At 38.7% G+C, this 13,827-nt stretch overlaps 2 protein-coding genes across 2 annotated transcripts; one reads left to right on the top strand and one right to left on the bottom strand.

Annotated features, from left to right (window-relative positions):
• Positions 1–8,990, top strand: LOC111792159 (phytyl ester synthase 2, chloroplastic). The gene is made up of 14 exons (XM_023673492.2): positions 1–821; positions 1,071–1,122; positions 1,267–1,322; positions 2,154–2,312; positions 2,909–3,013; positions 4,293–4,393; positions 4,565–4,686; positions 5,422–5,530; positions 5,889–6,019; positions 6,707–7,076; positions 7,409–7,522; positions 8,169–8,254; positions 8,350–8,459; positions 8,550–8,990. The coding sequence occupies exons 1-14, from the start codon at positions 368–370 to the stop codon at positions 8,738–8,740; spliced, it is 2,160 nt and encodes a 719-aa protein (XP_023529260.2). The 5' UTR covers positions 1–367; the 3' UTR covers positions 8,741–8,990.
• Positions 8,991–10,991: 2,001 nt separating this feature from the next.
• LOC111792830 (zinc finger protein 7-like) lies at positions 10,992–11,459 on the bottom strand. Its single transcript, XM_023674422.2, has one exon. The coding sequence runs from the start codon at positions 11,457–11,459 to the stop codon at positions 10,992–10,994; it is 468 nt and encodes a 155-aa protein (XP_023530190.2).
• Between the last annotated feature and the right edge of the window lie 2,368 nt (positions 11,460–13,827).

The raw sequence follows: 13,827 nt of genomic DNA, 5'->3' as shown, positions 1-13,827 counted from the left end.
GCGTACAAAAGCCTTTCCTGCCATTTACCAATTACGGAATTGGCGACCATTCCGTAGCCACCGGCCACCACACGTGTCTGAACTCAAATAGTCCAGTAGTGACCAATTTTCCATAAACGCCCGCTGCTCACAACCTACAATACTCTGTACTTCCACTCTCCGCCACCGCTGCCGTTGCCGTCGCGGTTGCAGCTGCCACCACCGATCCCCTTCTCCCACACTTTTCCCGTTCAGCTCGCTGTTTTGACCCTGTTGCTATCGTTATACCTTCCATTTTTCTACTGCCTTCGACAATTGACTTATCTCATTTCGTCTTGGAGCGGGAGACTTGCCTTTTTGTTTCTGTGTTTCGTTGTGGTTCTTTCTCATGGCTGCCACCGGGTCTTGTGTCTTCCATGGCGGTGTGTTTTTGGCTCTCCGGCGGGATTGGATGTCGTCCAACGGGAGTTTCAAATCTGGTTCGATTGGGATCCCTAATGCTCGGCGACTTGCTGTGTCTGCTACTTCCATGGACCATGTGGCTTCGACATCCTCACCGGAGATTACTGCTACCTCATCGGCGGTGGAGAGTAATGTGTTAGGTAAAGGCCGGTTTGAGAAGAATCACGAACATGCTGCGACAAAGATTGTAGGAGTTGGCGGTGAAAATGGAAGTCGGTCGAACTTTGGTTGGGAAGATACGGAGGTGCGGAAGAGCTTGAAGGACTATTTTGAACAGTCGGTTGAATTGATTAGATCGGACGGGGGGCCTCCTCGCTGGTTCTCGCCGTTGGAGTGTGGTTCTCGGATGGATAATTCTCCTTTGCTTCTGTTCTTGCCTGGTTAGTTTTCTTCTCTTGATTGGATCGTTTGTTAATTTGTAACTTGTATCAGCTATTTGTCTGACGGCCAAATCCACAGCTAATCTCATAGAATTGCTAGTTTCTTCTTCATGTTCTCTGTTTAACGTCCATGTATTTCCTTTTTCTGGTTCTTCTGGACTTCTTGGATTCGATGCGTGTGTATCTTCTTCTTTCTTCATATCATTGCGTTTGATTATCATGCGATCGCTTTATGATTTGAATCTGCAGGTATTGATGGAGTTGGACTTGGACTTATCAAGCATCATCAGAAACTGGGAAAGTACGCATCTCCTTGAGTGCGAAATGATTTCCAATTATTAGTTTCTTATCTTTCAATATGATCCAAACTGGATTCGAATTTCGAAATTGGCGGAAACGTGTAGCAGTGGCTAACTCTTCTATGATTTTTGTTGCTTCATTCTAGGATTTTCGATGTATGGTGCTTGCATATTCCAGTTCGGGATCGAACGCCATTTACAGGTGATTATCGGCTCGCTTACTGTGTAATATGGCATTTGAGTTTCTGCATCGTCCTTAGAAGAAGGATTTTTCTTTAATCTTGACAAAAAGTACAATGATTATCTGAATTTCATTTACTTTTCTAGTTCAGAATGTTAGATGAACACGACTATCCATAATGATATGATATTGTCCACTTTGAGTATAAGTTCTCATGGCTTTGCTTTGGGCTTCCCCAAAAGGCCTCGTACCAATGGAGAGAGTATTCTTTGATCATAAACCGATGATCATTCCCTAAATTAGCCGATGTGGGGCTTTCATCATCCAACACCTCCCCTAGAACAAAGTACGCCTCTCCTTAATCGAGACTCGATTCCTTTTTCTTTTGGAGTCTTAGTCATTTTTTACTATGCCTTCAAGGAGGCTCGACTCCTTTTCTTTTGGAGTCCTTTGTTCCACCAATCTATTGGCACGACTAAGTTTAGGGCATGACTCTGGTACCATGCTAGATGAACACGACTCTCCCAATTGTATGATATTGTCCACTTTGAGCAGGCTTTGCTTTGGGCTTCCCCAAAAGGCTGAAGAGAGTATTATTTGATTATAAACCCATGATCATTCCCTAAATGAGCCGATGTGGGACTTTCATTGTCCAACCGAGAATATCCATCAAAATAAATAATCATGATTAGTTTTGGCCTTTGGGTGAGGATGATTCTATTTTTGGTGTCTCAACTTGGTGGATTTAGATTAAGAAATCTGTATTGGTTATACTGAGTTGTCTGCTATCATGAAAAAGTAAGACTGAATGTTCAATTTCTTGAAGTCTCTGAATTATGTAACTCAATGCAGAATTACTGAAGTTGGTCGATAAAACGGTAAAAGATGAGCACCGTCGTTCCCCAAAGAAACCGATTTATCTTGCTGGAGAATCCTTGGGAGCATGCCTTGCTCTATCTGTTGCTGCTTGCAATCCACATATCGATATTGTATTGATTTTGTCTAATCCAGGTAAGCTCAATGAACTATTTGCTGAGTCTTTTTGCCTCTATGGTCGCACGAAACCAAGCTCCTGCTTGTTATGGCGTGGACTGAGGTTGAACTTTGATCTTATTACTCAAAAATACAACATGATTACTAAATTGAACGCCTGAAGACCAAAAATCGTCGCGGTTCTTAAAGTAGACTGCAGAACATTGTGTAATTTTGTGATGTGATGCTTGTGAAACGATGAGTTTACCGGGAAAATCAAGATGCTAGCAATTTATTGAGGGTCAAATTTTGTAACGACCCAAATCCACCGCTAGCAGATATTGTTCTCTTTGGGTTTTCCCTTTCGGGCTTCCCCTCAAAGCTTTAAAACGTGTCTACTAGGGGAAGGTTTCCACACCCTTATAAAGAGTCTTCTGTTCTCCTCCCCAACCAATGTGGGACATCACAAATTTGATCTTATGAATTCTGTGTTCGGTGGAATTTGATAGATGATACAAATATACATATTTATTCAATATATGTTATTCTTTCTGACTTCAATTAACGTTTTGTGTTATCATATGGATTCAATCTCTTCGCTCTACTGAATAATGCTTTTTTATTTTCCCTGGCAGCTACTTGTTTCAGCAAGTCGCCATTACAACCTGTAGTATCCTTGTTGGAACTCATGCCAGAATCATTGCAAGTTAGCCTCCCTTACATACTGAATTTACTGAAAGGTTTTTTTTCCTTGTTATTCAAGTTTTATTTTCTGTACTTATTGGTTGAAATACATACTTCATTTGCACTTGGTAAGTTGATTTTTTTTCTTTCACGACAGTATTTCCAGATTCTCGATTCGTAATAGAATGATCTTCAATTGGGAGTTTGGTATTCTTTTAGCATGACAGACATAGGCAATGAATTACTTGAGCCTTGTTGAGGGCATTCTTAAACTTTTGAATGCTATTTAGCTATTAGATGAATTTTTGTAATCCTAAAGTATCTCTAGATGTTTGGTCCCATCTTGTTGAAATACTATGAGATCCCACATTGGTTGGAGAGGGGAACAATACATCCCTTATTAGGATATGGAAACCTCTCTCTAGTAGATGCGTATTAAAACCGTGAGGCTGACGGCATACGTAACGGGCCAAAGCGGACAACATCTGCTAGCTGTTGGCTTGGGATATTACAAATGGTATCAGAGTCACACCAGATGATGTGCCAACGAGAACACTGGCCGCCAAGGGGGTGGATTGTGAGATCCCACATTGGTTGGAAAAGGGAACGAAACATCCCTTGTTAGGGTGGACTGCATTGTGAGATCCCACATTAGTTGGAGAGGGGAACAAACCATCCCTTATTAGGGTGTGGAAACCTCTCGGGGAACAAAGCATCCCTTATTAGGATGTGGAAACCTCTCCCTAGTAGACGCGTTTTAAAACCGTGAGGCTGACGGCGATAGTAACAGGCCAAAACGGACAATATCTACTAGCTGTGGACTTGGGGTGTTACAAATACTGAAGTTCATGGAGGTGTTCTTTTGCCAATGTTTAGTTCCAGTCTACCATAGTCGTCTATCCAAGCCTTTTGTCACTAGATGTTATTGTTATTATTTCCACTCTGCACTGCCTTTTGAATTGGTGGGAGCATTCATCCTATATCACAAGGTGTGAAGACACAAGAACCATGTTTTCTTGTAAATTCAATAGCATGCCTTTAAAATCCTAAACTGCTGCTATTCATTCAAATGGATGGGCAAGTTGCTTCGTACTTGATTGAAAATTGTACTTCGAAATATACTTTTTGCATTATCGATATCAAAAGTTTGATGTTGAAGAATGAACTGAAAATATTGAACTTAATATGATATTAAATTGTAAGATTCAAGTTCTAATCCTAGAATGTAGCTTTTGGACATAGAGGGGATTATGCTCTAGAGGACCATGTTTAATTATTGGTACTTCATGATGATTTTTAACCTTATACAATAATTGACAGCAATATATTCTTTAGGTGATACATCTAGACGGCCATTGGAAATTGTGGAACTCATATTGCAACAAATAATTAGCGAATTATCGCAGGATCTTGGTGCATTATCTTCTCACCTCTCTGTAAGACGAGTTCTCTGACCTCTGTACTCAAAACCAATTTCTCAACATAATATCTCCTTAGAATCTTATGAAGATATTGCTTTGTAATTGTTTTCCTAACAATGATACGCACGTTAAATTTTCTTATCCTGTGCTGATCTTATGAGATCTAATTAATGATTGAGATTACAGGTTCTTGCTGATATTTTACCGGTAGAAACGCTCACCTGGAAGTTGAAAATGCTTAAATCTGCTTCAGCAGATTCCAACTCACGGCTCCATGCCGTAAAAGCTCAGACTTTGATACTCTGCAGGTCTATATCTCAAGTCAAATCCTTTATGTTAACAATAATGAAGGGGATTTTGCTCTGTTTGTTGTCTAGCTTCTGTGCACCCTCCCTTAATACTTATAAACTCTTAATACTTATAAACTCATGATCATCCCCTTAATTAGCTGATGTGGGACTCCCTACCAACAATCCTCCTCTCGAACAAAGTATACTATAGAGCCTCCTCTGAGGCCTATGGAGCTCTCGAACAACCTCCCCTTAATCGAGGCTGACTCCTTTTCTGGAACCTCGAGCAAAGTACACAATTTGTTCGATACTTGAGTCACTTTTGACTACACCTTCAACGCTCACAACTTCTTTGTTCGACACTTGAGGATTCTTTTGACCAACCTAAGTAAAGGGCATGACTCTTATACCATGTTAGGAATCACAACTCTCCACAATGGTATGATATTGTCCACTTTGAGCATAAGCTCTTATGGCTTTTCTTTTGGTTTCTCCAAAATGCCTCATACCAATGGAGATGTATTCCTTACTTATAAACCCATGATCATCCCCTTAGTTAGCGGATGTGGGACTCCCCACCAACAATCATCAACACACTAAGCCAACCGACCCTCGTAATAACATATTTGTGTTCTTTATTATGGTTGGCTTTAATATTAGTATAATCCAAGCCTTCTTAGCCTCTGAACAACCTAGTGGAAACATGGTCATTATATATCTTGTTTATGATCCTGAATTATTGTGTCTTTACAGTGGCAGAGACCTGTTGCTACCCAGTATTGAGGAAGGTAGAAGACTTCGTCAGTTTTTGCCAAAATGTGAGATTCGAAGATTTTCCGACAATGGCCATTTTCTTTTCTTGGTAGGAGACCATTTTCCTCGTAAGGAAGAAATGTTAACTTTCTCAGCTTTAGATTCTTTTTTTTATTTTTTTCTTCCTACTGACTACAAAAGCAATCCAGGCCTATAACTATCTACCCAAACAAAGGTGCTTATAAATAAAAATAGTTGAGGAGAAAAGAAACTGTATCTGTTTCATGTAGGTGGAGGAAATAGATAAAAGAAAGCAACTTTCTTTCTATTTTTCTTCTTCCTAACGCAGCCGGTTCCATTTCATTTAGGTTGTTATAAACTTTATTTTGCAAATAGCAAGTGAAATGAATGAAAGTTACTGAAATTAATGAATAAATAACATAATTCTGCTAATGAACGCATGGCAGGAGGATGGTGTTGATTTGGCTGCTACAATCAGAGGTGCTAGTTTCTACCGCCGTTCACAAAACCTGGACTTTGTTTCTGATTTCATCCCACCATCGCCTGATGAATTCACAAAAATATTTAAGGACTATAGGTAATTACACTTCGACGAAAATTTGTACAAATGTTTTTCTACTTATTTTCTCTTTGTTAACGACGACGAGAAAGTGTTAGAAATCACGACTCTCCACAATGGTATGATATTGTCCACTTTGAGCATAAGCTCTCATGGCTTTGCTTTAGGCTTCTCCAAAAGGCCTCATACCAATGAAGATAGTATTCCTCCCTTAAATAACCTCCCCTTAATCGAGGCTTGACTCCCTTTGGAGCCCTCGAACAAAGTATGTTCGACACTTTAGTCACTTTTGACTATACCTTCGAGGCTCACAATTCTTTATTCGATATTTGAGGATTCTATTGACATGGTTAAGTTTAGGGCATGACTCTGATACCATGTTAGAAATCACGACTCTCCACAATGGTATGATATTGTCCACTTTGAGCATAAGCTCTCATGGCTTTGCTTTGGGCTTCCCCAAAAGGCCTCATACCAATGAAGATAGTATTCCTCCCTTATAAACTCATGATCTTCCACTAAATTAACCAACGTGGGACTTACTCTCAACCATCCTCAACAAAAGCCAGTTAATTAATATATTTTACCATATATGTGAAGGTATTGGGATTTCAAATTTGTTGATTTTGAGAATTTTAAAGAAGAATTTATGATGTTCCACAATTTTAGGACCACTCATTTATAAACGTGTTATGCTTTTTCTAGATTGATTGATTTGGTAACTAGTCCGGTGCTGTTTTCAACTCTAGAAGATGGGAAAATTGTGAGGGGACTCGCAGGTATTCCTGAAGAAGGTCCGGTCCTGTTCGTTGGCTATCATATGCTATTGGGACTAGAATTGGCTCCCATGGTAGGCCAGTTCTTCAAAGAAAAGAACATAATTTTACGAGGGATGGCACATCCTATGATGTTTGTTAAAGTGAAGGAAGGAAGTTTACCTGAATTAGCATCATATGACTCATTTAGAATGATGGGTGCTGTTCCTGTCACTGCCCAGAACTTATATAAACTTCTTTCTTCCAAGGCTCACGTCTTATTATATCCCGGAGGCGTGCGTGAGGCTCTACATCGGAAGGTAAGTTAAGACTGATGAATTGAAGGAACTAATTCTTTCCCTCGAGTCACATCACCAGCATTAAATTTTGGTTTGGTTATCTTTTGTTTAGTTGCCAGGAACTTAATTCTCATAATGAGTTCGTTCAACTCAAGCCATTCAGTTTATTTATAAATATCAGGGAAAATGATTTTACATGTAGTTCCACCTGAAATTATTTCTTGGGTCATTTTGTTACATAGAATAGCTCCACTTATAAACTTGTGCAAATTCTTTCTTCCATCATATCAACATGATTTAACATACCGTCTGGGAGCTAAAGACTTCTGTTATTTGACTCTCTTTCTTTACAGGGTGAAGAATATAGGCTATTTTGGCCTGAGCAATCAGAGTTTATCCGAATGGCTGCTCGGTTCGGAGCCAAAATTGTACCTTTTGGTGTTGTGGGAGAAGATGATTTCGGTGAAGTAAGTTTCCCCTCCCCCTGACCCACCATTTTCATTAATATCTTTCGCTTTCTTTCTCTTTTTCTTGCCTCTTAGGGCCAGAGTAGTTGATAACTTCTAAGTGTTTGGTCATCTTTATGTTCAAAGTGGACAATATCATACCATTGTGGGAGTTCGTGGTTTCTAACTTGGTATCAGAGTTATGCCCTGAATTTAGCCATATCAATAGAATCCTCAAATGTCGAACAAAGAAGTTGTGAGCCTCGAAAGTATAGTCAAATGTGACTCAAGTGTCGAACAAAGAGTGTACTTTGTTCGAGTGCTCCAGAGAAAGGAGTCGAGCCTTGATCAAGGGAGATTGTTTGAGGGCTACATAGGCCTCAAGGGAGACTCTATGGTGTACTTCATTCGAGGGGAGGATTGTTGGGAGGGAGTCCCACTTTGACTAATTAGGGGGTTGATCATGGGTTGATAAGTAAGAAATACATCTCCATTGGTATGAGGCCTTTCGGAGAAACCAAAAGCAAAACCATGAGAACATATACTTAAAGTGAACAATATCATACCATTATGGAGAGTCATGATTCCTAACAACCTATTCGTTCAAAACATTATCTCTGAGCTCAATTCTGATCTCTCCTTAAAAACTAATTCCTTTTATTATCAGGTGGTTTTTGATTACGAAGACCTGATCAAAATTCCGTACTTCAAAAACCAAATAGAGGCTCTAACCAGCGAAGCCGTGAGACTGAGGTTCTTTCCATTCTCGTCGTTAACGTCATCGATTCGTAAACACGATATCACTTTCCATTCGAGGATATTTTTCTAAATGGTCGCAATTATATCAGGGCTGACATGAAAGGGGAGGTAGCAAACCAAGCTGTCCACCTTCCTGGAATTCTCCCTAAACTTCCAGGAAGATTTTATTATTACTTCGGAAAGCCATTCGACACCGAAGGTACGTTTACTCGAAGAACATCGTACTCGTTTTGATGTTGTTCTTGTCTAACTTGTGATACATATACTTCCAATTGTTATGCATATAAAGGTCAGAAAGAGGAACTACGAGACAGAGAGAAGGCTCATGAGCTATATCTTCAAGTAAAGGGCGAAGTGGAGAACTGCCTTGCATACCTACAGAGCAAAAGAGAGAGCGATCCTTACAGACGGCTGTGGGATCGTCTAGCTTATCAAGCTAAGCATGGCTTCACATCTGAGGTTCCTACGTTCGAAATCTGAGGCAACAAGAACTGTCTGAGATTTAGCAGTTAAGAGAGTGGTGGGGTCAATTCTTCGCTTCTTTTCAGGTAAAAACTATAAACCCATCTCTGTAATTGTTAGGAATTTAAATATAATGCCATTTTGTGAATGTAAATTCTATTCATTTGCTGAGAAGAACTAGCCTTTGATGTGGGAGACCTTGTATTCATGATTATTCTTGTGCTTGCATTGCAAAATAATCAGATAAAGAATAAATATGTTTTATTTTTTGTGCTTTTTTTAAATAAAATTGATATGTTTGGATTGAACGGTAACCGTTCGTTTGCCTTGTCTTCCTAACACCTCCTCGAGGACCTTTAGAAATTTTATAACGGGTTCCCTTCTCTTCCTAACACCTCCTTGAAGACCTTTAGAAATTTTATAACAGGTTCTGTAACGGCCCAGATCCACCGCTAGCAGATATTGTCCTCTTTGGGCTTTTCCTTTCAGGCTTTTAAGACGCGTATGTTAGGGGAAGGTTTCTATACCCTTATAAATGGTGTTTTGTTCTCCTCTCCAACCAATGTGGGACATCACAATCCACCCCCTTCGGGTGTTCTCCTCTCCAACCAATGTGGGACATCACAATCCACCCCCTTCGGGGCCCAGCGAGTTCCCTCAAGACTTTGAAAATGAGGGGAAAGTTTCCACACTCTTATAAATGATGTTTTGTTCTCCTTCCCAACCAATGTGGGACATCACAATCCACCTCCCTTCGGGGCCAACGTCCTTGCTGGCACTCTTTTCCTTCCTCCGATTAATGTGGGACTGCCACCAAATCCACCCCCCTTCGGGGCCCAGCGTCCTTATTGGCACACTGCCTCGTGTCTATCCCCTTTTGGGGAACAGCGAGAAAGCTGGCACATCATCCGATGTCTGGCTCTGATACCATTTGTAACGGTCCAGATCTACCGCTAGCCGATATTGTCCTCTTTGGGCTTTCCCTTTCGGGATTCCTCTCAAGGCTTTAAAACGCGTCTGCTAGGGGAAGGTTTTCACACCCTTATAAATGCTGTTTTGTTCTCCTCCTCAACCAATGTGGGACATCACAGATTCTGTTGTCTTCCTAACACCTCCTTGAAAACCTTCAAAAATTTTATAGATACTTGTTTATTAGTTGTCAGCCACGTTAGCATCATTTAAGAATGCTGAGTGTCCAACAACATAAAAACAAGTAAAGTTGAGTGCTATTGTCAACTTCCGATCTATAGTTTTACTATTTTTTTTCTTACGAATTTTCTTGATAGATGTATGTATTATATGAATATTGAAAGTATGAATTAAACCGAAAAACATAAACTATGCTAATGAGTTGAGATTAGTTTGAATTTATCATCTTAAGAAGCATTGTTATCGTATCAGTTGAACTATGCTTCATGTTGATCAATAAATACCCATTTCAATTTACTTATTTCATCAAAATTATGTTTCATTGTTTTGAATATTATGATAAAATCTTTGAATCCAAGTTTGGAATCTTTGTTAACATGTTTTCATCCATATCTAACCTTTAGAGCTTCAACTCATAGCTGAACATAGTACAAAGTCACACCACTTGATTGACAAGATTTCTTTAGTTCATTTGGCCTTTCCCCATAATTTCCATTTCTCTCTTAATTAAAATTTCAAATTTCAAAAATAAAATTATATATTAACTCAAATTGCTTCTTTTTAATTAAAAAAAAAAAAAAAAAAAACCCTCCCGCCCTTTTTCTCGGAGTGTTCTTAATTATAATTTTTTCCAGATAGATTTAACTTCTTGATCGAGAATATATGTCTTAATTAATTAAATTATTTTTATACTGACATTAATATCTGTAATTTTGTATATATAATAAATATGTTAAAAGTTTTGGAAAAAAGCAGAGATGTAGCTACGGGATGGTGAGCGGGGCTGATAAAGTAGTTATTGAGTTTACTGTTCAAGAAAAAATATTTAAAAAAGAATTGAAAAATAAATTAAAAGTATATAAAAAGAAATTTGAATATAGTTAAAATATAGCATTTGATTCCATGGGGAGATTTTTTGTAAATATATGATTTCTCATATACAATTTGGCCCTAAACAGATTCTCAATCTCTAAGAGCTAAACAAAAACCGCCACGTGGCCATCATATTCACAACCCTCCAAAAAAAAAAAAAAAAAAAGCTCCGGCCGCCACCGTGGAATTCCAAAACCGCCGCAACAAAAATAAACAGTCGCCGGAGAATCCTATTACAGAGGTTTATTCATAAGCGAAGAGTGAGATCGATGGTTACGTGTTCGACGGCAGCATCAGCATTCGGTGAGAGATCGTTCGGCGAGGCGGAGGCTGAGACTGTAGTGGTAGTACCTCGGTAGTGATTATTCTGGTGGAACCAATGCTCGTCAAAAAGCGGCGACGGAGCCGGTGCTGTAGCAGACGGCGATGCAATATGGTGGTAAGTAGTCGGCGGCGGCGGCGGCCGGGAGTGGTGAAGCGAACCGAGGTGAAGAATTTCAGAGGTGAAGGCCTTACGCGAAGCTGCTCGTTCTCTTTTGTGAGCATTTTGGTGGCCGCCTAGGGCTTGGGAAGTGTAGAATTTTCGAGGACAGTAAAGGCATGGAAAAATGCGTGAGGAAGAGTATTGAGACTGAGATTTTCTGGAGGTCGTTTTCGGTACAGAATTAGAAGCATTCGTTTGGCTAAGGAAGTCGTAAATGGCAGGGTCCGCCATTGATGAAGAGCTTGAAAACTCAGAGATACGAAGAAGAAGAAGAAGAAGAAGAAGAATGAACAAAAAGAAGGATAAAAACGGAATATATATAATAAGCTAAGAGAGCAAAAGAGATATTTAAAAAAAAAAAAAAAAAAAAAAAGTGATCAGAGGAATAACATTATCAATGATTTGTTAATTTTAATTGGACAATTTTGCCCTCTCAAGCCTAAAAAAGTTCTAAAAAGCGAACAAAACCAAAAGAGCTTATGCTCAAAGTGGACAATATCATACCATTGTAGAGAGTCGTGTTCGTCTAACATGGTATCAGTGTCATGCCCTAAACTTAGTCGTGCCAATAGATTGATAAATCCTCAAATGTCGAACAAAGGACTCCAAAAGAAAAATGAGTCGAGCCTCCTCGAAGGCAGTAAAAAATAACTAAGACGACTCCAAAGGAGTCTAGCCTCTATTACGGGGAGGCGTACTTTATTTGAGGGGAGGTGTTGGATGATGGAAATCCTACATCGGCTAATTTAGGGAATGATCTCGTATATAAATTCATTATATAAGATACCATCACTCATATATCTTCGTATGAACGATTTAAATCAAATTATTTGTAACAAATTACAAAATATTTCGTATTAACAGTGTTACTGAGATAAGACGATTTAAATAATTACGAAACTAACCCTAAGTATTAGGGTTACTAAGGCTATCCACTTAGGGGTAAAGGCTATATTTGGTTGAAGTAGTAGTAGTTTAAGATAGAAGGGCAAAAATGGAAAAAATGAGAGAATATTTTGTTGAGGATTTGGATGAAGGACAGGAAGCGGTAGCACTAACAATCCCCTGCCTTGCAGAGGGAGTTATGTCCGACATCCACGAACCAATTTTCTTTTAAAAAAAAAATAATAATAAAAATTTGTCATATTTAATTTTATTAAATTAAATAAAGATATTTATATGATTCGATAATACATATGCAACGACCCAAGCCCACCGATAGCAGATATTGTCTTTTTTGGACTCTCCCTTACGAGCTTCCCCTCAAGGCTTTAAAACCAGTCTTCTCGGGAAGGTTTCCATACCCATTTATAAATGGTGGTTTGTTCTCCTCCTAACCAATGTGGGACATCACAATCCACCCCCATTCGGGGTCCAGCATCCTCGCTAGCACTCTTTCCTTCCTCCAATCGATGTGGGACCGCCCTCAAATTCACCCCCCTTTGGGGTCAGCGTCCTTACTAGCACACCGCCTCGTGTCTCTACCCCTTTCGGGGAACAACGAGAAGGCCGACACATCGTCCGGTGTCTGGCTCTGATACCATTTGTAGCGACCCAAGCCCACCGCTAACAAATATTGTCCTCTTTGGGCTTTCCCTTTCGGGCTTCCACTCAAAGCTTTAAAAAGCGTCTGCTAGTGGAAGGTTTCTACACTCTTATAAATGGTAGTTTGTTCTCGACCCCAATCAGCTTCGACTCCGTAACCAAAAGAAAATTTTATACTAATTTTTTTTTATTAGATTAACTCAATCAACCCGAAAATATAAATATTAAGAATATTTAACATTTGTAACTAATATTAATAATTCATTGGAACAGGAATAAATGAATTTTTTTTAAATAATTAAATTTATCAAATTTTCTAAAAAATTATGCTATAAATATGTGATATTTAAATAATATATTATTTATTATTTTGGAATTAGGGTTTAAATGTGTGATGTGGCGGGCAGCAGATTTGAGTTGCGGTCAGTGAGCAGAAGTACTGCCCGCAGAATACGGCGGGTGTGTAAGTGGTGGTTTATTAAAAGCGCTTTTGGGGTTTGAATATATTTATTATTATTTTATTTATTTTGATAGAAAAACAAAATATAGCTTTCGGTTTTGTGGTAAAAGGGTATATACAATGAAACGTCATGTCGACTTGACCATTAATGTATAAGCACATGTAACTCTCTTACGTAATCTCTATACTTTTTATTTGTTATTATACCCTTTGATTTGATTGCATTTATTTATTTATTTATTTATATAATATTCTTTTAATCTATATGGGCTCGTAGTATTATTTATTTAATCTATATAGAGACCTGTCTTGAACGAAACGGGAAATAGAAGAGTGAGCGGAGAGAAAGTTCTTTCTGTAATGTGAATGGAGCCAAAGATGAAGATTATATATTCATATTCATTGTCTTCGATCCCCTGATCTCCTACCCTTGTACCCTAACCCCACCCCACTTGATATATATATACACATTGTCCCCTAGTCTTCGACCCTAGTTAGTTAGTAAATAAATAAATAAATATATATATATATTATATATATATATATATATATATATATATTTTTTTTTACCATTAGTATTATATTTCAAAAATA

This window comes from Cucurbita pepo, chromosome 4, assembly GCF_057944985.1.
Source record: "Cucurbita pepo subsp. pepo isolate OVF chromosome 4, ASM5794498v1, whole genome shotgun sequence".
Taxonomy (NCBI): domain Eukaryota; kingdom Viridiplantae; phylum Streptophyta; class Magnoliopsida; order Cucurbitales; family Cucurbitaceae; genus Cucurbita; species Cucurbita pepo.
The sequence above is the reverse complement of the archived record's forward strand: the minus strand, read 5'-3'. Positions and strand labels throughout refer to the sequence as shown.